Source organism: Vanellus vanellus (assembly GCF_965231255.1).
Source record: "Vanellus vanellus genome assembly, chromosome: 7".
Taxonomy (NCBI): domain Eukaryota; kingdom Metazoa; phylum Chordata; class Aves; order Charadriiformes; family Charadriidae; genus Vanellus; species Vanellus vanellus.
This window is the reverse complement of record NC_138912.1, coordinates 3,222,780-3,247,650: the sequence shown is the minus strand read 5'-3', so window position 1 is coordinate 3,247,650 and position 24,871 is coordinate 3,222,780. Positions and strand designations below refer to the sequence as shown.

The 24,871-nt window shown below is 44.4% G+C and overlaps 1 protein-coding gene across 1 annotated transcript in view; it reads left to right on the top strand.

Annotated features, from left to right (window-relative positions):
* Positions 1–16,969, top strand: part of LOC309674360 (dedicator of cytokinesis protein 1) — a 79,687-nt gene extending 62,718 nt beyond the window's left edge. The window contains exons 18-20 of the mRNA XM_082486381.1: positions 1,618–1,771; positions 5,984–6,129; positions 15,771–16,969. Coding sequence (XP_082342507.1) covers positions 1,618–1,771; positions 5,984–6,129; positions 15,771–15,866 — 396 coding nt within the window. The 3' untranslated portion in view covers positions 15,867–16,969. The remainder of the gene's footprint in view (positions 1–1,617; positions 1,772–5,983; positions 6,130–15,770) is intronic.
* Positions 16,970–24,871: the final 7,902 nt, after the last annotated feature.

Here is a 24,871-nt window from a genome sequence, read left to right as displayed (position 1 = left end):
CTTTGATTCCTTGAGCAAACCTCACACTGGAGCCAGGTAGTTAACAGACCAGTGGAAAGCCTGGGTAAGAAAACAGAATAACAGGCTGTACATTTTATTGATTTAGTGGCATCTGACATCACTCACTATTGATCCTGCTTTCGGTAGACCAAAAAAAAAAAAAATTAGCGATGGGTTCATTATGGATTAGTGGTCTCCAAAGAGTTCATATTCCCTAGCAGAACCGTGATTTATGCGAAGCTTTAAGAAGAGGACCAAGCTTGTCAATCACAGAAGACGTTAAAATTTATTTGAGATAAGTAGCTACAGATCAGGTTAACTTGGGAACTTGATTCTAGTTGTTGGGTTTTCTCTTGATTCTGGCGTTGCAGCTTTCCTAATCAATGAGTGTGTTTTCCTTAGTTGCTTTTTTATAATTATATGCCTCTGAGAAAGTGATTACTGTGCTTATTCATTCTACTAAAAATATGCTTTAAAAGATCTTGAAATAAGAAACCTTTGGAGCTTTTAGGACTTGAATTTTAATATCAGGCAAATTTCTGAAAGGTTACCCTGAGGTCTTGATGAACTTTCAAAAAAACGTTACGTCCTTTATGGTCATTCATTTCTCACAGAAGGGTCTCAGAGACACAGCCTTTTATACAAACCCTTTTAAGGTTTCTTTTCTGAAAATAAGAGGAAACACTCATACCTCATTTTAGATTTCTCCTTCACAACATACTTAAAAAAAAAAAAAAATATTGTGGAATGACAAAATTCTGCAAAAAAAAAAGCACAAATTGCTGCTGGGCATTTTCAGTTTTGTCCTAATGCAGCACCTTGGATGTAATTCCCCTCTTCAGGCTGCTGCTCCATTTTCTCTCCTCATCTCCTGGAAATAAAAAGTTCCTTTCTTCACTGTGATTACTGGAAATAGGGAGGCTGGTGGATGGGTAACTAACAGTAGAGCTCAGAATTACAGTCAGTAAAAGGAATCACCTTAACAAAAGCATTAGTTGCCCCTCCAATTACCAGCATCAGTTCAGGGTTTCTGTTGGCAAATGTAAATGGACCATGAAGCAGCCAGAGCAAAACAATAAGGATATTTCAGTGAATTAAACGTAAGCACAACCATGCGCCATCAAGAAAGTGTTTCTGGACAGATGATGTCTTCCTCAGAAGAGGGTTTGACCATGCAAATAATTAAAGAAGTAAATAGTAAAAATGGAAGTAGAGCCACATGAGAAGAAAGAAAAGATTTTGAATGCTGTATAATCTTGTGTAGGGTATAGACTTCCTTAGCTGTTATTAAGCGAGTGTTTGGGGAATTGGCTCATTGTTGCACAGGAAAACATGCCAGGCTACGGGAAGGCGTGTGCCTTAAGTGTCATTGGGATTCTTGGGAAGAAGGGAAGAACATTTGGAGCTCTGAAATACTGCGTTAAATCGGAAGTATTGTAAGTTATTGTTGCCCTGTTACTGTTTAGGAGGTAGTGGGGAGAATGCAGCAATCCCACGGGCTGCCGCTCGGTAACGACACGTATTCCTTTCCCGTCTCCCCTTGATGAGCCGTGGGGAGCGCTCGTGCCGTGCTGCAGTGAAACAACTGGGATTGTCACTGCTTTTGTCCCTGTGCAGATCAGCCCGCTGAGACCCCAGAGACCAAAAAGCCAAGTCATAAACGTCATCTCAAGTGAAAGACGTTTCTCCGTCTCGCCGTCACCTCCCAGCTCCCAAGTGACGCCACCCCCGATAACTCCACGGACGAAACTTTCTTTCAGCGTACAGGCCAGTAAGTGTTTCATTTTAATTACATTTTCTTCTCCCGGAATATTTTCTGCAAAATAACCTCTGGTGGGGAGATGGGTTTCCTGAGCGTTGGATGACACCTTGGGTTGAGTTCTTTGAGTTAGTCTTTCTGCCATCACCATGGGCTGGTTCTTGTCCTTGCAGGAACAAGAACTGACCTCTGAACGTCGCGCTCCTGGCATTTGCCAGCAAAAATTCTTTCAAGCTTTTACAAAAGCAAGCGAAATTGTGACATCGGAAAAGTTTTGTTTTCCTTGTCAAGTAATCATTAGCAATTACTTAGGTATGGAGTAACGGTCAAAAATTAGTGTGGGACTTGATTCTGTATTGGATTTAGGGTATTTTGGAGCATAAAGGCTGAAAAAATAATCTTTCAATGTAATTGTACCTTAAAAGAACTTTTGTTTGCTGCATAGTTAGGACAAGCCAGAGGGGGGAAAAAGTCAGTCTTTTTGATGTATTTTTTGTTTGACATTGACACCTATCACTCAGTTTTTCTCTAAAATATCATGTTTGCCTCATTCTTCAGGAAACTCTATTGCAGAACTGGGTGTAATACAACACGCGTTTCTTTTATAGTGCTCTTTACCAAAAGCTGATACTCAGAGTTTTCGGTTGCTAGCGTGCGACACACGCAAAAAAAGATCTTTTTGATACATGTACCCAAATGGCAGTACAACAGTCAAGAGTACAGCGCCAGTAAAGAGGAGAATTGAGGATCGGTTTTAAGAAAAAAAAAAAAAAATCTTGTTTGATCAAGGTCCTTTAATTTTCTTTACTTTTTTTGACGCTTAAAAACTTTTCCCTTAAATAGTCAGTGTTTTGCAAAGTTCTTGTTGCCAACTGCGGATATATGTCCTGTGAGCAGGAACGTGTTTACTCTACAAATCTCCAGCAACGAGATTGTCTTCTAAAAGGCATTGTGGCTTTGTTTTAACGATTTGAAATTGTTGGTTGCAAACAAGTGGAAGAGGGATAAGCAAGTGCATATCAATGCAGCGTTTCCTGTGCATGGTCAGAGACCCGAAACGCGTATTTTGATAATGGTGAACTCGCTCCTTTCTTTACAGTTTTGATAGCCAAAAACTAGCAGTATGCTAAAAACTGGAAATACAGAGAAGTAGAGTATATGTACTCCTGCAAAAAAAAAATATTCTTTGAATTGGATTATTTCTTCCTGTATGCATTTTATTAAAACTAACTTGATCTCGTTTTTAAAAAGTATCTGAAACTCTCTCATGTATTTCAGAGAATATTTATTTATGTCTTTATGATGGGGATTTATAGGTGTTACGAGAAATAGGTTCGGCTTATTGAAAAACGCGTGGGACTTGTCCATAATCGTCTGAGGAACAGTAGTGATACCATTTTTTAGGAATTCCAAGGATAAAGAAGTTCCTTCAGCGCACAAATTGGCTAAAAGCACTTAATGGGTTGCTAAGCAATACTGCTTGCTTGTTAGCTGGCAGTTTAGGAGAATGGAGTGTAAAATTTGGTCATTAGGTTAAGATGAAAAAAAAGTCATCGAACAGATCTCTTGCCAGCTCAAAGACATTCTCAGTGGCACATGTCCAGTAAAGAATAAACATTCAGAGCACACTGGTCCGATGAAGCACCTTGAGTAATGATAGGAAGCCAGGAATGATGAGTAATGATTTGTAGAGTGGCTGAGTTAGTGGGGTGTATTTCAGCTGAACTGAGCAGGGGAAAATTAATAGATCTGTAGCAAATAGATCTTCTGGAAGCACGACTGAAAATTACTGGCGTTTGTGTTCGATCCCTGGTTGTGCAGTAGGGTGGATGACTCCGATTTCATGAAACTGTGTGGGAGATTAGCTAATCAGGGCAAATGATTCTTTTCCACTATAGAATGTTGTTGTTCTACTAAATAGTTTGCCGGACTGAAGGCAAATACGTTGTTAATGTATATTATGAACTGTTCATGTGGATGCAAATACTCTGTGCACATTTACAGGGATTAATTGCTGTCTTACAAAAGGATGAGGTTGTGAAGGTGCCACGTGCAGGCTGTAGGAGCACAGTGGGGGCTGCAGAAAATCAGAGCGGTAACAGGAGCTGGGGAACGGAGGGGAAGGGACGGAAGCAGAGCAGGACGCAGTCGCACGGACAGTTGGTGAGCGTCCAGCTCGTTCCGAGTATTGCAGATGTTAAAGGAGAATCGCCTCCAGACGTTGTTTCCTCTGCAGCTCTGGTGAAAACATCGCTCACCTGCCTTTCCCTGGGTCTTCCAAAATGTCCACCTTGAAGAAACGAAGGGTTTGTGTAACTCCTACCAAAATTCGTCTCACTGTCTTCTTGGTAGCACCAACTAATCTACATGTAGCGGCTTAGATGAAGTTTGTAGATACTGTAATGTCATGTAAGGTACAAAGATCAAGTGTTTGGGGCAGGTAGATTCTCTTCATCTTTGGGTGATAGTGTGTTACTGTACTCATTTTCAGTTTCCACCCAAGGAATGTATGTATATAGGGAGACCTAAAAACATGGCATGTTTACAGTGAATGCCCAAAGAAGGTTTCCCTCTCTGAAGCAGGATTCAGGGTGCTGCTAAAGCTCCGGCTAAAGCTACAACTCTAAGGAAAATGCCATTTTCCAAATATCTCCCAGCGTTATCCTAAACTGCATGGAAAAAGCAAACAAATACAAAGATAGATAGATAGATAGATAGATAGATAGATAGATAGATAGATAGATAGGTGGATGGATGGATGGATGTGTAGTTGCGGACGAGATGCATAGGATGTATGTCAAGGAGCTGTTTTGTGAGATTTATGGTCTCAAATGCCCGTGATTTTTTGATGTACACTATGACTGGGAAATTCATACAAGATGAACAGGGAAGTTCATTGGCAGCATCAATATTTTGGCAGCATCAATATTTAGTTACAAATGCGTAGTGTTGTTTTCCAGTTACATGTTTAATGACATGAGTTTAGCAGAAATAGGTTCTGATGGGAATATTTAAAGGAAAGTATTATGATTTCTGGGGGCGAATGGAGAAGTCCTGGAAAAAGAAGGATGAAAAATGGGAGCAATTGGGAAAAGGGATGAGAAATTCAGGTCCTGGAGGACAAACAACGCGTTTTTGTCTGATGAAGAAGGAAGCCACTGAAAGATTGAAGTCCCAGGATGGAAAATATTATTCTTCCTGACATAGCTGAAAGTTCAAGTGAAAGGATGAAGAGCAAAATTACAGTTTTCAGTGACAAATCAATACAGCCACCTTACAGTTAAATTGTGTTAGTGAGAGGCCATTTTAGAGAACAATAAAAGGACATTTTTTGGAAGATATTGATAGGAACCTTGCGATAAAAATATCTGCATAAACAAGTCCTCCACTTGTTTCACAAATCACCCCAGTAAAATAAAAATAACCTTTTTTCATTTCCTAAATGAAAACACTTCCCTAATTTATCAAAAATAAATTAAGTTTCTTATCTCGTAGAGCTCACAGTGGGTTTTGCCTGTGTTAAAATGACTGAATTACCCTGAAATGCACCGTGGGTGGATTTCTACACAAAAACCTATGTATCACTCAGGCCTCAATAAACTTTATTGTCCCTCAGGCTATTCGCCTTTACAGCACGTACCTGCTAGGATTTATCTGCGAAGGAAAGGGAACTTTCTACCCAGCAAACAGTAATAATAAATGTTTTGTACTTTCTCTTGCGTGATTTTATTTACTCAACAACTAATGACTGCTCATTTATTATGGTTACCTGGAGTTTGGATTTTTTTGAGAGAGATGTAGTTAATTATAGGCTTTCATTTGTGCATTTCATTAAGAAGCAGCTTTTATTTTACTGGTGGAAAGTAAATAAAGCTTAGCTCGGTTATATTTTCTTACTGTATTTACCAAAACTTCTATTGTGTATTAACGTACGAGGTGTAAATGCAGGATGGCTCAAGTATTTTAAGCGTATCCAAGAAATTAGCCCAACGTGACTCCACAGCGCGTACTTCCCATCGATGCGGGGGTTGGTTCATTTGTTCTACTTTCCTTTAAAATCCCTCATTAGATGAGCTGCAGATAATTATAGAGGCAGTGAAGAGCAGACAAAGATACCGCATGTGCAGCATTATGGCACTATCGACGCTGTCAGAATTGGCGCCGTCGGGATCTTTGGCTTCGATTCGGTTATTGAAGGAGTTAACTCGGTGTTGATTTTTACAGATCTGGAGCTGAATGGTATGTCCAGCTCCGACATCCCCGACGTTCCTCCTCCTCTGCCTCTCAAAGGGAGCATGGCCGATTACGGGAACCTCATGGAAAGTCAAGACTTGATCAGCCCGACGACCTCCCCCCCTGCCCATCAAAGGGTGAGTCCCAGAGAGGAGGAGCACTGTCTGCAGTTTTCTGTGCTTTTGTACCTTGAACAGTCCACAGCGAGGTGTAATCCTCGGAGATCCCGAGATCTCCGCAGTTGCAAACTGGAGTATGAGGGAACGGCACCGCTGACGAGGACCAACCTGAAGGGTGGTTGGATTCACTCTGGTGGCAAAGCTACATGTTGTGAGCTGTGTCGGTAAGGGAGCTTAAACTGGCAGGATATAGTCTCAGCAGCAAATTCGATTTAATAGCCTTTCCATCCTGTCTCAGGAAGGGAAATAAAATATGTTCTCGGCGTCTTTCCTTTCTGGAGCTGTGTTCTGCCGGTGTTCAATCGCCACTTGTATCCCCGAGGCAAGCACGCGTGCCTCCTTTGAGGGAAGGAGCTCACAAACGCTCTTCAGCAGCAGCAGGGTTTTCAGCTTTCTCAAGAAGATACACTTTTTCAGCTTTGCTTCCTGTATCCTGGAAGCTTTTAAAAATAATTTGGTCCTTTTCTTTAAAGCAGCACTTTTGAGAGGGACCATTTATTTCCTTTTTGAAAAAAAAAAAAAAATGTTTAAAGAGGTTTTCTTTTCTTTGACTTTGAAATGCATAACTTTGGCCAAGCTGTTATTTTATGGAAAAATTCTCAGCGGTACTGATTCTTTATTGTTTGCAGAGGTGTCTTCCAGGATTTCTATGAAGTTCATTGTTCAAATGAAATTCTGTTGATTAATTTGCTTTTCAGTAAATTCCACGGTTAGAGAAAGCATTTCTAACCTCGGCAGAGAAAGAGTCAGGCAGGAATTTAGTTTTAACTCTGGGAATAATTGTGTTTAACACGGACTATCACGGTGTACAACAGGACGCAATTCTGGCTTGTTATGTTGTTGAAATTGTAACTGTGTTGTTGCAGGAATTTAGTGTTTTCAGGCTAAATGGGGAAAAAGAACAGTTATAGAAGTAACTTCAGGAATGTGAGTAGTGTTACTCAAACCACCATGTTTTACCCATTATATGCATACATTGAAAAATTCTTTATTCCCATTATCTCCTCCATAGTTCTTCCCCATGGCTGGATGGCTTTAGTAAATATTTTCAGTAAGTTTTTTTGCAAGCCCTTTTCCTCTAATTTCCATCGAAGCTGTTACTCCCTGGCTCCTCTCTCAGGGGCCAGCGCTCGGCCTGAATACAGACCTCTAAGTGGAAGATTACAGATGTGCAGGAGGGCTGCCGGGAGATTTGCCTAAGGAATGCATCGCCATGAAGAAACCTGAGAAATTCAAATTAGGTTTCAAATTTCATGAACTCCTTCCCGTGTGAGCTCCAGAGTAGTAAATTCATTTTTGTGTGATACACTGTAAGTTTTAGGTCACGGTGGTAGCTCAGGATCGGTAACATGAGTTCAATTTTTTGCTAAAAAGCGTTAAAACAATGCGATGATAAAACAGGCGGTGAGGAATAAAAATCCCTTTCTCCGTTCCTCGCGAGGCTGTTTGAAGGGGGTTCCACCGAGCGGACAAATGCTGGATATTTACTGCCCTGCTTGCAGATGCCACCGTGCGGCGATGGTTAGAGCCCAGACCCGAAGACGACTCAGGTTCCAGCCTGGGTGTCGTTGCTGTTGACGATGTGACCTTGCGCAGCTCCTCTACCTGTCGTTCGCAGGGGTTCCTCATCATTAAATGGAAGCTCGTAAAAACAGTACCAATATGCTCCCTTGGGTTTTGGCAAAGTCTTATTCAGGTCTTAATATTTGTTTTCTCTTTACAGTCTTCACTGCTCAGACTCTTTTTTTTTTTAAATATATTTTGGAATTGTAGAAACGGGCCCCGTTGTTCAACATGGGGAGTTGAAGGAGCTCGGGATTTAAGCAGACCTTAGAAATGCAATCAAATATAATCAAACTTTATTTCAGTGTTGTATTTTTATAAACTTTCCAAGACAAGGGAATGTAGTTTCAAAGTCTGAAAAATGGCTGTAAAGCAGATTTGTATAAGCCTTAGAACGAATTTTAGGAAAGGCTTCTAGTCTTACAACAATCACTCTGTGCATTTATTTCGCCAGCCTTGTAGGAAGGAAGCTGTTGAAGAACATAAAGAAAATGAGTAGTGCTGGGCATGAAAGATCAGATGGGTAAAGTCTTATTACTGCTGTGATTAAATCCCACTCCAGTTTTTAATGCTTTGTGTTTCACGGGTCAAATAGCTACATAATTCATAGCTTTATCATTCTCTGCCTGGTAAACTGATCATCTTTGAAATTACACGTGCCTTGTACCAGTGAGGAAAAATCAGTAAAAAGTATTATAGATAAGATTACCTTAGTGGCTTTCAAGCTGGAAATATCTCCTTCTAGGAGAAATTACTCCATGGTTCACTCTGGTTGTTTTGCAGTTAGGAAAAACAAAAATGAAGTGCTGTAGTGAACTGAAAAGCATGCAGTGATAAATGCATCAAGAAATACTTCAAACTGCAGGCAATAGTGTCATTTAGTGTCTGAGATGGTCATCTTAGATTATTTGGAGCCCACTATTAACTTGGTCTACCTTAAGTCTTTTATCCAAGTGATCATCTAATTATAATTGTCTGCTTGTCCTCTTATTCCTTGTTAACTGCGCTACCCTTATATATATTTTCTTGCTCCGTATGATTTGTTCTGCTAAAAATGTTCTTAATAATATATGGGAACATAAAAAAAAAAGTCTACGACTCTTGCAAGGATTATTATTACATCAAGGGATTCCTTTAGGCACTTCTCATTCTTTATGGGTTCACCCATACCCTTGCATAGAAATCAACCGGCCGCTTAGTATTCACAGCGAGAAGGGAAAGTCGAAGACAACAGACAAAGGAGCACTTAGATTTATAATATCGGCTATAACGCTTAGGAAGCATCAGATAATGGTTTGGATGAGAAGGTATCGATCAGTCCAGTGTAGATGAAGAACTCGGCAAGGAGGGAGAGCGGTGCACGATGCGAGGACCGGAACGGTCTCGCACGGCTGATGGCGACGGCGCTGATTTTGACTCTCGGGGATCCTGTTGCACGAGGAGTTATTCAGACTGGTTATTTGGATAGAATGGAAGCGCTTACACGGGAGGAAAAATCCAGGGGATTTTTCACGTGTTGTGAAATATCTCTATACTTCTGTGCTGCAGTGCTGATGGTTATCCCCTAGGTTAGCCACAGCGAGCCAAAAACGGCCTTAAAGGCTTCGGCAAACGTGCCGTACTCACGCCGACGGCTGGAAACCCAGCTGAAACTATGGAGGCAGCAGGTAGTTGGGGAGCGCTACGTCGGGGTTTGCAATTGTTCCTTTTCTGACATTATTTCTCAGGAGAAAACCCCTTCCTCATGCAGCCCCCTGGCTCCCTTCCCCCCGAGCGGGGGCTGAAGCCTCTGAGCATCCTGGGGCCACCTCCCCAGGACCCAACGAGTGGTTTGGTGGCCCAAAGCTTGCCACTGACTTGGTTACTGCGGCAGCGGGAGGACAGTCATTAGCGGCACTATCCCGTGGAGATTTTTGGAAAACATGAAATTGGAAAACGTGCATTATTAATCCATTAGATTGAATTGGAAAGTTGACTTTGTGGGCTGCATTTGCTCACAAATGGAAATAAACCTCTCCTCTTCTGACTGATCCTCCAAATTTTTAAAAAACGGGCTGTCTGACCCAAGCCTTTCCATGATGCATAGAAGCATATACTGTGCCCAAAAGAAAAAAAAAAAAAAAAGTTTATTTTTTTTTATTTACCCTCTGGTCATTGTTTTTGCCTGCTGGAGGAGGGAAGCGTCGCAAGCCCTTCCTCCGGCGCCCAGTCTCTGCCGCCTCCCGCCCGGCTGGGCTGGGCTGGGCTGTGGTGGGTTAAACGCTTGCCGAGCAAAGATGTCCTAAAAAGCTCACAGTCGCTTTTTAATAAGTCCCAAAATCAGTGGACTGCCACTGCTTATTACAGGATTTTGAGTGAAAAATGTGTACTTCTGCTGTCTGCCTGTAGATACAGAGCCCGTGATGTATCCCTCAACAGCGGCTGTGATTTTGTTTGGGAGAGGGCCGTGTCGCTGCCCTCAGCGCGGCGCGGGATCGAGCTGTGGGTTTCGCTCCGGCCAGTTGGTAACGCACTTGTTTATGGCTCTCGCAGGGCCCAGACCTTCACTAAGAAATACAGTTTCGGTCTGGAGTCTAAACCTAATTCTGAAGGTATTGCTCATAACTCTCGGGCTCTGTTTATGTACGGAGCAGAGCAGAAAAAGCGTGCTTTTGAAAATCGAGTTAGCCGGAGCGGTCTGAAATACTAATAGCCTCCACATGCAGAAATGTGGTTCAACAGAGGGAAAATCGCATTAGCCATGCTTTAACACAACTGGCCCGCACCGGGAGCAAAGCCCTCCCCGCACCAGGGGTGCAAGACCTCTGCTGGGTCATAGAGTCATAGAATCATAGAGTGGTTGGAGTTGGAAGGGACCTTAAAGCTCAGCCAGTGCCACCCCCGTTCCTTGGGCAGGGCCACCTCCCCCCAGCCCAGGTTGCTCCCAGCCCCGTCCAACCCGGCCTTGACCACCTCCAGGGATGGGGCAGCCACAGCTTCTCGGGGCACCCTGCGCCGGGGGCTCACCGCCCTCACAGCAAAGAATTTCTTCCTCATATCTCATCTCAATCTCCCCTCTTCCACTTTGAAGCCATTCCCCCTCGTCCTATCACTCCATGCCCTTGTAAAAAGTCCCTCTCCAGCTCTCCTGTAGGCGCCCTTCACATACTGGAGAGCTGCTATAAGATCCAGCTCTCCCCCATGTCCACTGCTGTCACCGCACGGGAGCATCCTCCAGGGAACACCCCCCTGCTGCCCCAGGCAGAGTCCTACCAAAAAAACTTGAGATACCCATTCGGAGCAAATCGATGTTGCCCGTTTTGAGGGATCTTTCACCAAGGCCCGGTTGGACGGGGCTGGGAGCAGCCTGGGCTGGGGGGAGGTGGCCCTGCCCAGGGCAGGGGGGTGGGAACTCGATGAGCTTTAAGATGCCTTCCAACATAAACCATTCTGTGATTTTATGATTCCCGTTGCCCGAGGAGGGGTGCTCAGCACTCGGGGGTGGGCGCACACAAAGGGCACCTCCGTAGGGGGACTCTGAAAATTAATTTCTCTTACCAAAGTGTGCTCCAGCAAGGGCAGCTAATGGCTGTGATACAAAGTCAAATGAAACTCGAATAGATGAAGTAGACGGATGAAATAGATGACAACAGAGCTTAAACAGTCATTTTCCATCGGTTACCTGCGGTATTTTCCACATAACTTTGCTCCCTGGGTCAAACAGCCAATTAGCTTAAACTGTCTATAATTTGATTCAAATTAGGGGAGTTGGGTTGATCTCTCCTCTGGCGCATTATCGCTCTTTCAGAATGGGAGCGTTATTCCTCCAAGACCTCACATTATGTGTTATTTTTCATTGCGGATATTAAATAAGTAAGTTGGGGCTTCTCAGGCGACCCGGCTTCGGGCTACAAACAACGGTGTAAGCGAGAAGGAGCAATTCCGAGCTCGGGGTTCGGGAGCGTTTGCACACTCCCGTGCAGTTGCTAGCCTATGTACGCCTCCTTTCTACTGCTTCTGACCTAATTAGATCCGTTAATCCTTCAAACTAAAGTGGTTTCGATTGGATCTCCATAGCTCGTCGTATGGATGACCGTTTAATTTAAAAGAAAAGTAGTTACGCAGAAAGAAATCTCGTACAGTGTCACAAGGACCATTTTTGGGAATCAAATTTTGGTTGTTGGGTTTTTTTTAATAGTATTTTCTGATTAAGAAAGGCACTCCGGTGTCTTATTTTGCTTCTTCCCAGAGTAAAAAAAAAAAATATATATTTTTTCATCCTCTTTAATTGATTTTTATTGCATCCTGCACGTGTACAGTATAGTGTATTTTATATCTCTAAGAGAATGGAGACAAATGTTTTTAAGCCTGATTCTTTTCTGTATCAGGAAAAAGCAAACAAATGGGAGCAATTTCATGTTTGAAGCAGAAGGAGCAGATTGCTTCTGTGTTGCAGATGTGCCTTTTACATAAGGTTTCTGCTTCCCCTGAGGTACCCGTGAGTCAAGGATTCTGCCCAAAATAGGTCTGAATGTGAACCAGCAGTCTCTGTCGTTATGTCAGAAAGTAAAAACATGCTTCGAGATTCGGCAGGTTCACAATTAACCGCTGAAATACAAACGGGAACGCTGCAAAGCAGTTCTTAATGGAAATGTAGAATCAAGGGAAACTCTATTTTGTATTTCAAAGTTTAAGGGGAAGCGTGGCAAAATGATCTTCATGAGCCTAATAATGATTTTCTGAGTACGATATTAAAGGGAGAGGGAAAGTGTGCTTGAATTTCTTCCCGTGCTGGAACAAAGGGAGCGCGTATTGGCGCCGGGAGCGATGGCTGGATTTGGAGTTGCACCAGTCCCATATTGGCACGTTTTGCCGTACTGATTTCTCAATAACGCTGCCCTGACGAGCGTTACATGTCCTTCTTAATATGTTCATTGGTAGCTTATTATATAAATGAACATGTACTAAATTTATCCGACTTTCTAATGGAAATTGTAAATTCAATTATAATAATTATCTACCTATCTCTGTTATTTCTTTCTGCCTAATTTGCTTGCAGAATCTAAGCTCTGGTGGGTTTTGTGCTTGTTATTTATAGCATATATATTTAGCTTACTCTCATTGTATTTGCATTGTATCTGTTCTTCAGAAGCAGGTTTTCAGGGATAATTTGATTGTTCTCTGATCAATATGAAGGGCTCATTTGTTTGAGAAACGCCTTTGATCTAATTGGATTGAGAAATATTGCCAATATCCCGTTCTTTAAATTCAAAATGGATTTTTACAAATGGTGCTATCAGCAGAGTTATTTTTTTTGTAGCGATAAATACGAGGTTAAAGATGTCATCCGAGAGCAAAGCACTGAGGAAATTTTTAGGTCTTGTAATGTATTTTAGAGGGGCGCCTGGCTTCTTCGGTTTTGAAATGAACGTCGTCTCTGTGAGGAGTTCTTGCCTGTTGTACGCTGATGTCCTGCAGACCCACCAGCAGCTCCCAGAGTTTGCCCAGAGCTCCTGCCTGGATACCTGCCTGCATCTGGCAGTTTTTCAAAGATCTCAAAATCTGCAGATCGCAATTGAATGCGTGAGGCTACGTGACATTGACAGTCCAGCTCTTGGCTGGGTGCTTGTTCAGGGATGCAGGAGCTAACTTAACATCCCAGGTTAAGAAATGTTTTTCCATACCATTTGGGTTTGGGTTGGAAGGGACCTTAAAGGTCACCTAGTTCCAACCCGCTGCCATGGGCAGGGACACCCCCCACCAGACCGAGTTGCTCAAAGTCCCATTTGGTCAGGTAGGGGAAATGTTTAATGGTTCTGACTGTAATAATTAGAGATGGATCAGCAGTGGCATTTTATTTAAACAAAACAAACAAACAAAACAAACTTAGCTTCAGTTTTGCATTTAGTAAAATAACATCCTTATTTTATCTGCTTTTCCCGTTAGTCTGTTGACTTGGTTTTCCGACCCGGGGATCATCGTCTCCCACAGTAAGTCAGGAATAAATAGCGCGCGGTTTTGAGACTGCGCTGGAAAACGAGTGCCGCTTCCCCAGCAGGGGCTGCCTGATGCGCGCGTTTCAAGCAGCACTGCCCTTTTGAGACTCAAACCTTTTAATAATTTGGTTATTTCTTCAAAAGAGCTAGGATAAGCTTTAACTGGCCTTTGAAGATGAAGGTCTTCATTGCCCAATACGTTCAGTCCCATCCTCATCTGCCAGAGGGGGGATGCGGGTTTCCAGCCCCGGGCTCCGGCGCCTTGCTCTGGGGGTCCAGAGTTTCTTATCCAGTAGCAGATAAAACCCAACGGATCCCCGAGTTGGGTAACGAGGCGTTCTGCGGGCAGGGAGGGAGGTGGGAGCGCAGGCAGCGCGGCCATGGCGGTGGGTTGGTTCTCTGGGTGGGCTCTTTGGGACAGTGGCAAAACGGAGAGAGAAGCTCCGTTACCTTAAGGAGAGGGCACTCGGTTACCTTAAGGATGGGTTTTTCCTCCTGCTCTGACGCAGCTCGGAGAACTGGCAGTCACTAGATTGCGGCAGCGTTGGGAGGCTCCTGGGCTGCGTCTTCCTCGCGGCAGAAGAAAGGCTGAAATGTCCCGGTGTCACCCTGAACCGCGCGTCTGTTGGGACGGCAGCTTTGGGTATCTTTTGAAAGGAACAGGCTTGTTTCGTACCCGCTTCCACATGGTTTCTCAGTTACTTGTATACTGGCTTCTTACTGTGATTGAGAAATCATCGGTTATTTTGTCCAAGGCATTAATAAAAGTTGGAATATGAGTATCAAAGTGGCAAGTGCAGTACCTGCGAGGTAACGCTAAAGCATTTCAGATGTTTGAACTGGTCTTGTAGCAGGTGAGGAAGGAAATTTGGCAAGAGGCGGGTGTGTGTCGTAGGGTTTTCCCCGTTAGCGCCCGGAGCCAGCAGTGCGGGGTGGGCAAGGTGGGACGGGAACGCTGGGACACCGCAAGTGGCGAAGGAGAAGCATCGTTACGCGTGGAGGAAAACGAAAGGCGGTGGTTGGCTGAGCGCGGGAAGAATCTTAGGAAAAACAAACCCGAAGCAGCATTTATGAGGTGTGACACCGCCGTACGGCCTCAGTGCCAGCTAACGGCTGCACAGCCAAAATGCAGTAGAAAAACAAACTGGGTGAGCACATGAACAGGCGGTCTGGGAAGGGATGGAGCCGCCATCCCTGGAGGTATTGAAAAGCCGGGTAGATGTGGTGCTGAGGGACGTGGGTTAGCGGTGGTTTGGGCAGTGTTGGGTTAACAGTTGGACTCGATGATCTTAAAGGTCCCTTCCGACCTCGACGATTCCATGATTCTATGAAATTGCAGCGTTCTCAAGCTCTTTCTGCAACAGATTTTATCATATATATGATTGGACGTTATGAAAAAAAAAGTCTTAATTTCCATAATGACTTTTTTGATTTGCCCAATTAGCTGGTGGATCTAACTGAGGGTGTTCTGAGGGTGTTCTTGTTCTGTTTTATGATATATGAAGTGATTTAAAATATGTGTATTTGAACAGTCTGGATCTCTGTTTGAATATTTTAATTATAACTGAATGCATGATAGTAAATTGCAAGTTACTTCTCTCTTTAAATGGTTACCTTTTTTTAATTATTTGTGTTCTAAATTTGAAAAATACAAAAATAATGGAAAAGCAATGAAGCTGTCGCTTCAACTTGGCTTTTAAGCTGTGTAGTGCGTAGAGGCTGAGGGCAATCGATACAGAGCAAGAAATCAATATCCTATCATGATATAAAGTGGGGAATTATAAACTTCTCCAGCGCTTTCAAAAGATTTTTCCTGAAATACTGAGCTAACTAATCACGAACCTTCGAGAGAGTTTTTTTCATTGTCAAAAATAAAAGTCGCGTTTTAAGCTAATGGCCGAGAGCATTTGCTATTCATGGGAGCAAATTCTGCGGAGAAGCTCTCAGGAGTCAGAGGGCCACAGCCTTACCCGCCGTCTCACGCGGTTGTGTACGAACCAGCGAGCGCTGGGGAAATCCAGTCACTGCTAACACGGTCTCTTCCAAATTGGTTTCTTCCAGCACCTGCCGCCTCCGCTGCCCAGCAAGACTCCCCCGCCTCCGCCTCCAAAGACAACTCGGAAGCAAACGTCTGTTGACTCTGGGATTGTCCAGTGAAGAAGGAAGCGCTTTTTCCAAAGATAAAAGCTGTAACAATTCATTTACCTAAGTATTTTATGGTATATAATGTTTACCTCATTCAGGCGTGCGGTATCTAACATGTAGTGCAATGACTCTAACTCCGTAAGAAATCCATTTCTAGCCGTGTGTCAGAAACAACACTACGTCACCCCTCTCGCTGGGGTTACTCCCTCCCCTCGCTTGAAAGAAATCTGGATTTCTACTTGAGACCGGGAGGCGTTCATCAACTGACAGTACCCTCTCCCTAACCTTTCTCCCGGCTCCTCCGGAATAACTTCAGGCACGTAGGTAGCTGTGGAGATTAAAATGAGAGTTGAATATTTTGTACCTAAAGCATTTAGGTAGCTGTTGGAGTTTAAAATGAGCTGAGGATTTTGTACCTAATCTCAGTGTATATAGGAATGGATGAGGATATTCACATTGAATTTGGTGCACGTTGGAGTAGGCTTCACAGTAAGGAGAAGCTGCCGTAGGATTCCCCCAAATACCGGTTCTGCCCAGGGCTAAAAATCAATCGTGGGGTTAATTTGTGAAATGTGCCTTCCCTTTAATTGGTCTGCATTACAAATAAACGGATGGCTAATGGGCTTTGTAAAAGCGGTCGCCGGTGGTCAGTGGTTTCCGTTTTCGTTGCGTTGGCCCTTCTTCTGGGTGCCGCTCGGTGGGTGAAGCGATGGAGCCTTTTAGCTGCTCTTGGGCACAAGTGTGTAGGAAAAGAAACAGCGTAGGTGGATAGGAGACCCCCGGTCGTTCCGAACCTGGCGGCTGAGTACAAGAACGGGAAGAGCGGGAAGAGCTTCTTCTTTTCTTCTTTATTGTGTAATATTTCATGAGGATTAGGATGAACTGAATGGAATCACTTTGTCCTTGTGCCATCATTCTGTACAGCGTTTGTATATATGATGGTTTTTAGAATGTTTTAATTTTTATGGTGCCTGCTTTTCATGTAATAATGAATTAATGTACCTGCGAAGAAAGCCTTACGTATTTTTAATTTCCTAATTGCTGAAAGTGTAAAAAAAAAAAAAAAAAAAAAAAAAAAAGGCAATTTTTTTCCAGATATTAGGCTATGAGAAATATTGGACAATGATGGGGTGGGGTGTTGGGAGGGAGGAAGGAAACTAACGTTATACTCTAGCATTTTTTATTGTCATCACTCTTTCTTTTTTTACTATCTACAGTCTTTTTACTCTTACGGTAGATTGTTTTTAAATATACCACTGACAAAAAATAAAATATTATTTTAAAAACTTGTCTACGAAAATGAATACGTTTGCTTGGTGGTTTTGATCCTCGTTGCAGAATTTCAGGAGCTGTTGAGCTCTGTAGAGGGCTGCGCGTACGCTTACTTTCTTTTTTTCTGAACAGTTTTGAGGGAACCCGTGATAAAACTGCCGTCTTTCATAGTAGCGGTGTAGAACTGCTCGTGCCTGCGCGTGTGTAGGACTGAGATGAAACACACGTCAGCACTAGAAGCATCCGTCTTTGTGTGCTGTCAATATTCATGATGATGGCTTACTTGTCTTTAAGTTATAAGTTATCTGTTACGGAACACTTCAGAAAACCGATGAGAAGACTTCAGAGAACTGATGAGTTTTAGGTAATGTTTCCTACCTCAGGTAGCTCCTACATGGCGCAAGTAGCAGCAGAAGCATGACTTACACAGCGGTAAAACAAAAACGTTGTTACAAAGGCAGACAGATTGCCCTGCTCACATTTAGGCGCTCAAATGGTCAATTATGTATTCTCATTATTTTGCCTTAAAGCATTGAGTTGCTTCGGATCAAACGAACACACTTTTTCCCGCCGTGGGAGATAACATCAGCCACCAGAGTGTCTCGGAATTTACTGTTTGATATTGTCCTATGATTCCCTATTTGTTTTGTTATTAGTACAATCTCCATTCAAGAGGAACAGACTGGGAAGGAATCCTAGCTACAGTCGATCAGATATTCTTTCCATAGACGATCAATAACGTATTACAACTTTAATTCTGTAAGTCTTTCATTTAATTGAAAATTGCTTTAGAGACTGCTGTTGTTACTGTGCGGGCGATCATGCTGGGATGCTGCTGAGTTTTCCTCTTTTCTGTTCCATTTACTTTCTAAAGGATAGGAAGAGGCTTTCACGTGGACCTTTAACTGGATGCTTGTAAATTGTATTTCTGATAATGTGTTTGTTTTCACGCGTCCTTAGCAAATTCCTGTGCTCATGCAAGTGTTATAATTTGGCCCTGCAAGACGCCTCAGACAAGGAGTGCGCTTTCAAATGGGTCCTGCAGTACAAGCTCTAAATCTCGTATGTGTGTATGTTTTACAGAGACGCAAGCAGAGACTGGGAATTGAAAATCAGCGGCTCGGATTCATTTTCAGACCCAAATTGTCACCGTTTTCACAATCTAACAGCTTCGAGGCTGTAGCTCGTATAAAAACCAACCAGAACGAATCATTACCCTCCTCAAAGTGTTGTAAAAACACACTTCAGCAAATCCAGAAACTAATTCAGTTACAGTCTCTGAGCAGTGAACAACCCTGCGAAGGCTGTTACTCTTCCTGCGGTATGCTGGAGCGTGTCCAGAGGAGAGCCACGAGGACGATCTGAGGGCTGGAGCACCTCTCCTATGAGGAGAGGCTGAAAGAGTTGGGGCTGTTCACCCTGGAGAAGAGAAGGCTCCGGGGAGGTCTTACTGGGGCCTTCCAGTCCCTAAAGGGGGCCTACAGGAGAGCTGGGGAAGGGCTTTTTACTGGGGCATGTAGCGATAGGGCGAGGGGGAATGGCTTTAAACTGGAAGAGGGCAGGTTCAGACTGAACATTAGGAAGAAGTTTTTCCCTGTGAGGGTGGTGCGGCACTGGCCCAGGTTGCCCAGAGAGGCTGTTGAGGCCCCATCCCTGGAGGTGTTCAAGGCCAGGCTGGAGGTGGCCTTGGGCAACCTGGGCTGGTGGGAGGTGTCCCTGCCCATGGCAGGGGGGTTGGAACTCGATGATCTTCAAGGTCCTTTCCAACCTAAACCATTCTATGATTCTATGCTCTCTTCCTCTGTACTCGTTGGCGTGGTGTCAGAGCATCCCCATGCAATACGAATTTATTGTGACATCATTTGCGACAAAGCTGAGCCAATGTAGAAGAGCTTGGTATGAGACAATACAGAAAAAGCACGCTACTTAATTTTACCCGAAGTGGTATCGCTTACACTTACTCTGTCATGCTCACGTCCTCCCACAGGTGGAGGCACACGTGCCCAAGGAATGGGTCCGGGGTTGCTCATGGTCACGTGGAGGAGAAGCGGTGCCTGCTGTGAAGCCTGCGTCCCGTCTCCTGCCTTACTCTGAGGTTGGTGAACATGTGCTGGTTTGTTGGATGTGCCCGTGGTTCCCTTTGGGAGATGGCGGTGACTGTGATCTCATGTCCCTTTAGTCTGTCCTACTTCTGTGGGAATTCGTTAGGCAGCACTCGATGGCTGTTGTCTCCCTGCCTGGTGAGGGTGCTGTGCAGTTCCTGTTCTGCTCTTCATCTTCCCACCGTCACCCCTTAATGGCCTCAATCAGTCTTTTGCTTCCCCCCCTCACTGCCTTGCGTAGCTGCATGGGGATATGGTGGGATTGGCCTGACCTGGTCCTGCTGCCACCGCTTTCTCCTCCTGCAGCTCTCCTGATGCCTCCGCACCCAAAGGTCCCCATTCAGACTTCCATTCCAATTGATATTTGTGTCCCAGGAGGATGCCGAAGGCAAGCGGCATGCTGAAAGGTGACCCCTCCATGTCTGCCGTAGTAGACCATGTCCGGGGCTGTAGCAGGACCCACAGGGGCCAAGTTTTCACCGTTTAAGACAAACGCTACTGCACAGGGATTAACCTCCCCCCAAGTGCTGTCCTTTCACTCGGACTTGAGAGCAATACCACAAGGCTGTGCATCACAAATTTTCTTGAAAGATTTTCAGAGGTGTCAAGCTTCAAAGTAGTATGAAAAAACAGATTTTTAATGGCCAGTGATTTTTGCTTCTTGAAAGTTAGCTTGAATTTACTTACTGAAAGTTAACTTGCAGTGCCAATATAAAAAGGAGAAGCCCTTAATACCATTTCTCTGAGTCTTAGCTTGGGAGTGAGAGGGGAATTTTCGCAGGTGCACACATCAATTCCCATCAGTCCCATGCAAAACCACAAAAGATTTGTTGGTCAAAGGTTGTTTGGTTTTTAATCAAATTTATTTTCAATGGGAAGCTCAATGCAAAGGTCAGTTCTTAAGCTGGTTTCTGTAATTGACATTTATGATTACTGAAATGTCTCTGATGGTATCACGAAATCTGAGTGTAAAAATGTTTTTAAATTCAGTTTTGTCTTAACATAGGTATTTTTCTTTACTATGGATGTCTGCGATGTGTGACTTCATAGAGAAAAATGATAAAAAGGTTGCAGTGCATATGTATATGTTTATGATGTATGAATAAGAGAGTCCTGTGGGTGTCCATACATACGTGTGTGTGTACGTGCACACGCATCTAAACACACATTGTTAAAATCTCTCACTTCATTGACTGGTTGAGATGTCCACCTTCTTGCTTCACATTAGACATCTTTCCTATCGATTCTTGTCATCTATTTGGGGACCATTCTGTGCCAGAAGCTCGAGGTAGCGTTGATGCCAGCTGGCCCATGATGGACGTTCACAATTACCTATTTTTAGTAAAGGCCCTTTGGATAAACGAGTCATTCCTTGTATACATATTTGACACGATCAGGTGAAGTAAGCAGAAATTTTTTTGTAAAGGTTGCAGCTGCTTTGATGTTTAAAAATATGTAGACCAGATTTAGACAGTACACTGTGTAACAGGAGTCATCCTCCTCTTCTGATCCAGCAATTACCATCTGCACTGGGCTTAGGAATGCTTTTTGGATGACGTTTTGAAGAAAAAAAGAATTTTATCCTCAAGATGAACATAGAGGAAGGTAAGGCAGAAATTGTTTTTCCTGGACCTGTTATGTTACACGTGCGTCTGCTGTGTGTGTTTCATGGAGATGTTGCTGTTCATTGTAACTGTCAGAAGTTCACACCACCGGGAAACAGGCTGCTCTTTCCATTGCTGCCACCATTCAGCCCTTACTGGGAACACACAGAGCCTTGTACAGCTTCTCCCTGGCTCGTCTTCAAGTTTTTTGTGTTTTCATAGAATAGTTTAGGTTGGAAGGGACCTTGAAGATCATTGAGTCCCACCCCCCTGCCCTGGGCAGGGCCACCTCCCCCCAGCCCAGGTTGCTCCCAGCCCCGTCCAACCCGGCCTTGACCACCTCCAGGGATGGGGCAGCCACAGCTCCTCGGGGCACCCTGCGCCGGGGGCTCACCGCCCTCACAGGGAAACATTTCTTCCTCATATCTCATCTAAATCTCCCCTCTTCCAGTTTGAAGGCATTCCCCCTCATCCCATCACTCCCCTCCCTGATCCAGAGTCCCTCCCCAGCTCTCCTGGAGCTCCTTTAGGTACTGGAGGGGGCTGTAAGGTCTCCCCGGAGCCTTCTCTTCTCCAGGCTGACCCCCCCACCTCTCCCAGTCCATCCTCCTAGCAGAGGGGCTCCAGCCCTCCCAGCATCTCCGGGGCCTCCTCTGGCCCCGCTCCAACAGCTCCGGGGCCTTCTGCTGTGGGGACCCCCCGAGCTGGAGGCAGCACTGTGGGGGGGTCTCCCCAGAGCAGAGCGCAGCAGAGGGGCACAATCCCCCCTCGCCCCGCTGGCCACGCTGCGGGGGACGCAGCCCGGGGTGCCGGGGGCTCGCTGGGCTGCCAGCACACATTGGTGGCTCATGGTGAGCTTCTCACCCACCGACACCCCCAGGTCCTTCTCCTCAGGGCTGCTCGCAGCCATTCTCTGCCGAGGCTGGATATGTGCTTGGGATTGTGCTGACCCACGTGCAGGACCTTGCACTTGGCCTTGTGGTCCACACAGCCCCACTGTTCTTGTAATAATAAATGTTTCTTTTGATTTTTCCCTCACGTAAGTGTAGGACGCCTTTCTGGTGCTTTGCTTCCTCTTAATGCATCCTTTGAGGTGCCGCATTGATCAATTGCCTGCGGTTTTGCTCAATGAATTTAAATTCCACGCAGGACGCTCAGGGTGCGCACATGGACTACAGCCGTGGAGACAGCCCCGGGCTGGAGCCGCTCTCCCTAGGTGGATGGGTGGTGAAGGTGGACAACTTTGTGCCCGCTCAGCACCGAGTTGCCGGGGGCCGGGCTGGGGCTGCCTGCAGCCCTCTGCACAAACTGGGAAAGGCATTTTTCTATTTGCTTTCACCTCGCCTTGTGACAAAGCAATAAATCGGAGCGCATGTAGAATATGCCAGTGAAAAAAAAAAGACCAAGCGCTTGAGTGGTGGTGAACGCTGCAGTTCAGGGGTTTCCTTTATCCTCAGCTTTCGGCGTTAAGGCGGTAATGGGAAGCGTGAGGTCCAGCTGGTCTGACATTTCAATTTCCTCTCGTTTTCCCTTTCTACTTTTCATGGATCTAAACCGAATTTCAGGGTTGCAATTGCCGTCTTCTTGGTGATGCAGAAACGTGTGGATCGGTATAAATGCTTGGGCATTGTATGGGATCTCACCAGCTGTTCTGCAGTGAGGCTATTTATAGGATTTTTAATTTCCCTCAGTTTTGTCATATGTATTCTGCAGACATGAATAATTACTGTAAATTAGATTTCTCCATCAAACGGCAGACTTAATTTTTTTTAATTTCCACTCTGTGTGGTATTGTACTCCAGCACTTTGCTGCAAAGTTGCTGAATTAAATAACTCGTTTCACATCTAACCAAGCTGGCTCTGGACCAGTGCCTTGAGGACACGTGCTGACCCCTTTGTGAGACTGAGCGGGGACGGTGACTCTGTTCCATCTCATGTTGCGTTTAGCCAAGCGGTTTCCATTCCCTTACGCCGTCTTGTTACACCTACGCGTTGATGCATGGTTTTCAGAATCCAAGCTGACCATCTCAGATGCATTGCTACCCAAATTCCCCGTCTGCTCTCCCAAACTTGCAGAGATTTTATGGGTGGGGAAATGTCGCTGGTTTGGGTTGAATCCATATTGTTTTGGCCATTCACTCAACTTTTCATTGCACAGTTTGGCTCCGATGCTGTTGAACTTCAGTGTTTGCAGCCCAAACTCTCTTGCAGAGCTGGAGAACTAACGGAGGAACGATGGCCATAGCACATTAATGCTACAGATGCAGTGATGAGACCACACTTTCTTCGCTGACACCTTGTGTTTAATTTGCATTATTTGCAAATCATTTTCATGAAGTTTCCTCCGAGTTGGAGCTGAAGGCAGATTTCCGTAAGCTGCCCATATGAAAATGTTCTCCTGGTATTTAGCCTCCTTGGTAGATACTCCCATTTCCATTTTTCACATGTTTTTTTTCTCCTTTAAAGCGCAAGAAACCCAAATGGTGTTTGAATCTTCTTGTTTGTCAAATGATTCGTTAAAAACACCCCTGAAAAAGCTTTTGGGGCAATATCTGCTTGGTCCCCAAAGGTGGTGTGTGCGCTGCCTTGCGCTTTGGCACAACAGAGGTGTCCTCCCTGTGAGCAATGCCCGGTTGCGTGCTGCCACGTTCTTTGGGTGACTCACCTCACGTCACTTAAAAAAGCTTGGAGCCTCTAATTGTCCTCATTATCACCAAGAGCAAGCATCATCGGTCGCTCACACATATCCAAACCAGGAGGTCTATCGGCTTCACAGATGCTTGAAAAGATGTTTGTTCTGCTGTTGTTGAAAGCCGTGGCCTTCTGCCAGTTTCCGTCAGAGGGGAATATATGGTGTCATCAACATTTGAGGGAGTCCTTCCCAAAGAGAAAGCGTGGACAAAAACAAATGTGACACTGTTTTCCTATAGATAAGGCGTTTTTTGTGTGTGTGCTCCTGTTGTTGGCTGCTCTTCCAAGTTTTATATTTATTCTCTGGCCTTGTTTTCCTATGGCTGTGCTTACGTTTCCTCAGCACTCTAATCCCAATTTAAATCGAGTTTTCTTTCTCCGTCATTCCTACGAGCAATGACGGATCACTGCACCAACAGTGGAGAACCCAGAAAATGAACTACAAAAACCGTCTCTACTAAAAAAAATAATATTTAGCAGAATATTAAAGAGCCCGTGGAAATGGATATGTACCCGCGCTCCATTTTAGAGCAGTTTGACACCCGTGCTGTGTCGAATCGCAGACGACTAATGTAGAAGTGTAACAGTTGGAGAGGTAAAACAGCCCCACCAGTTCCAGTCTAGGCAAAACACTTCCTATATTAGCATGATTTATGCAGTTTAGAACGCTTATTAACATTTAACTTAACATTACGAATGTTGTTTTGGGAAGCGTGTTCTCGTAGCAAGAGAAGAAGCCGTCGCAGAGTGCAGGAAGTTCACTTAAGCTGTAATTATTGCTTCGCTGCAAATTACATGTGTTTTCCTGCATTTTGATTGCATGTGCGCAAAATCTGTCAGCGAGAAAACCCAAATAAATCAACTGTGAAGTCAAAAATTTCAAAAGAAAAATGCCTTCTTTCAAAAGGTGAGGTAGTTACCTACTACTTCTTAGTGTTACGGGAGGCCTGTCCTGAGATAATTTTAAAATCGTGTTGAGATATGGCTGTCAATAATGTCTCAGTCTACTGGGGATAAACTTCCTTCCATGAGTTTATTACCGTGTACAGTTGGCAAATTTATTGGTTGTCGTTGTTCTTCTATGCAGCACATCACTGTTAACTCTTTCCTCAGGGGAAAATACTGGAAAAAGCTAGAAAGAGAAGATTTTTTTTAAAAGAGTTCAGTTTGTTCCTTTAATTACTGCCCTCACGGTCCATACGGAGGTGAGCAGAGGTCTGTGGAAGGTAATACCACGTTTTTGTGCTGGATCGTCCTTCCGTGTCACGTGTGGCATCTGAAACGGGCACTGGGGAACGTGAGTACGTCTACAAAGACAATAACCCGCGGGAAGGGGCGAGAACTCCTG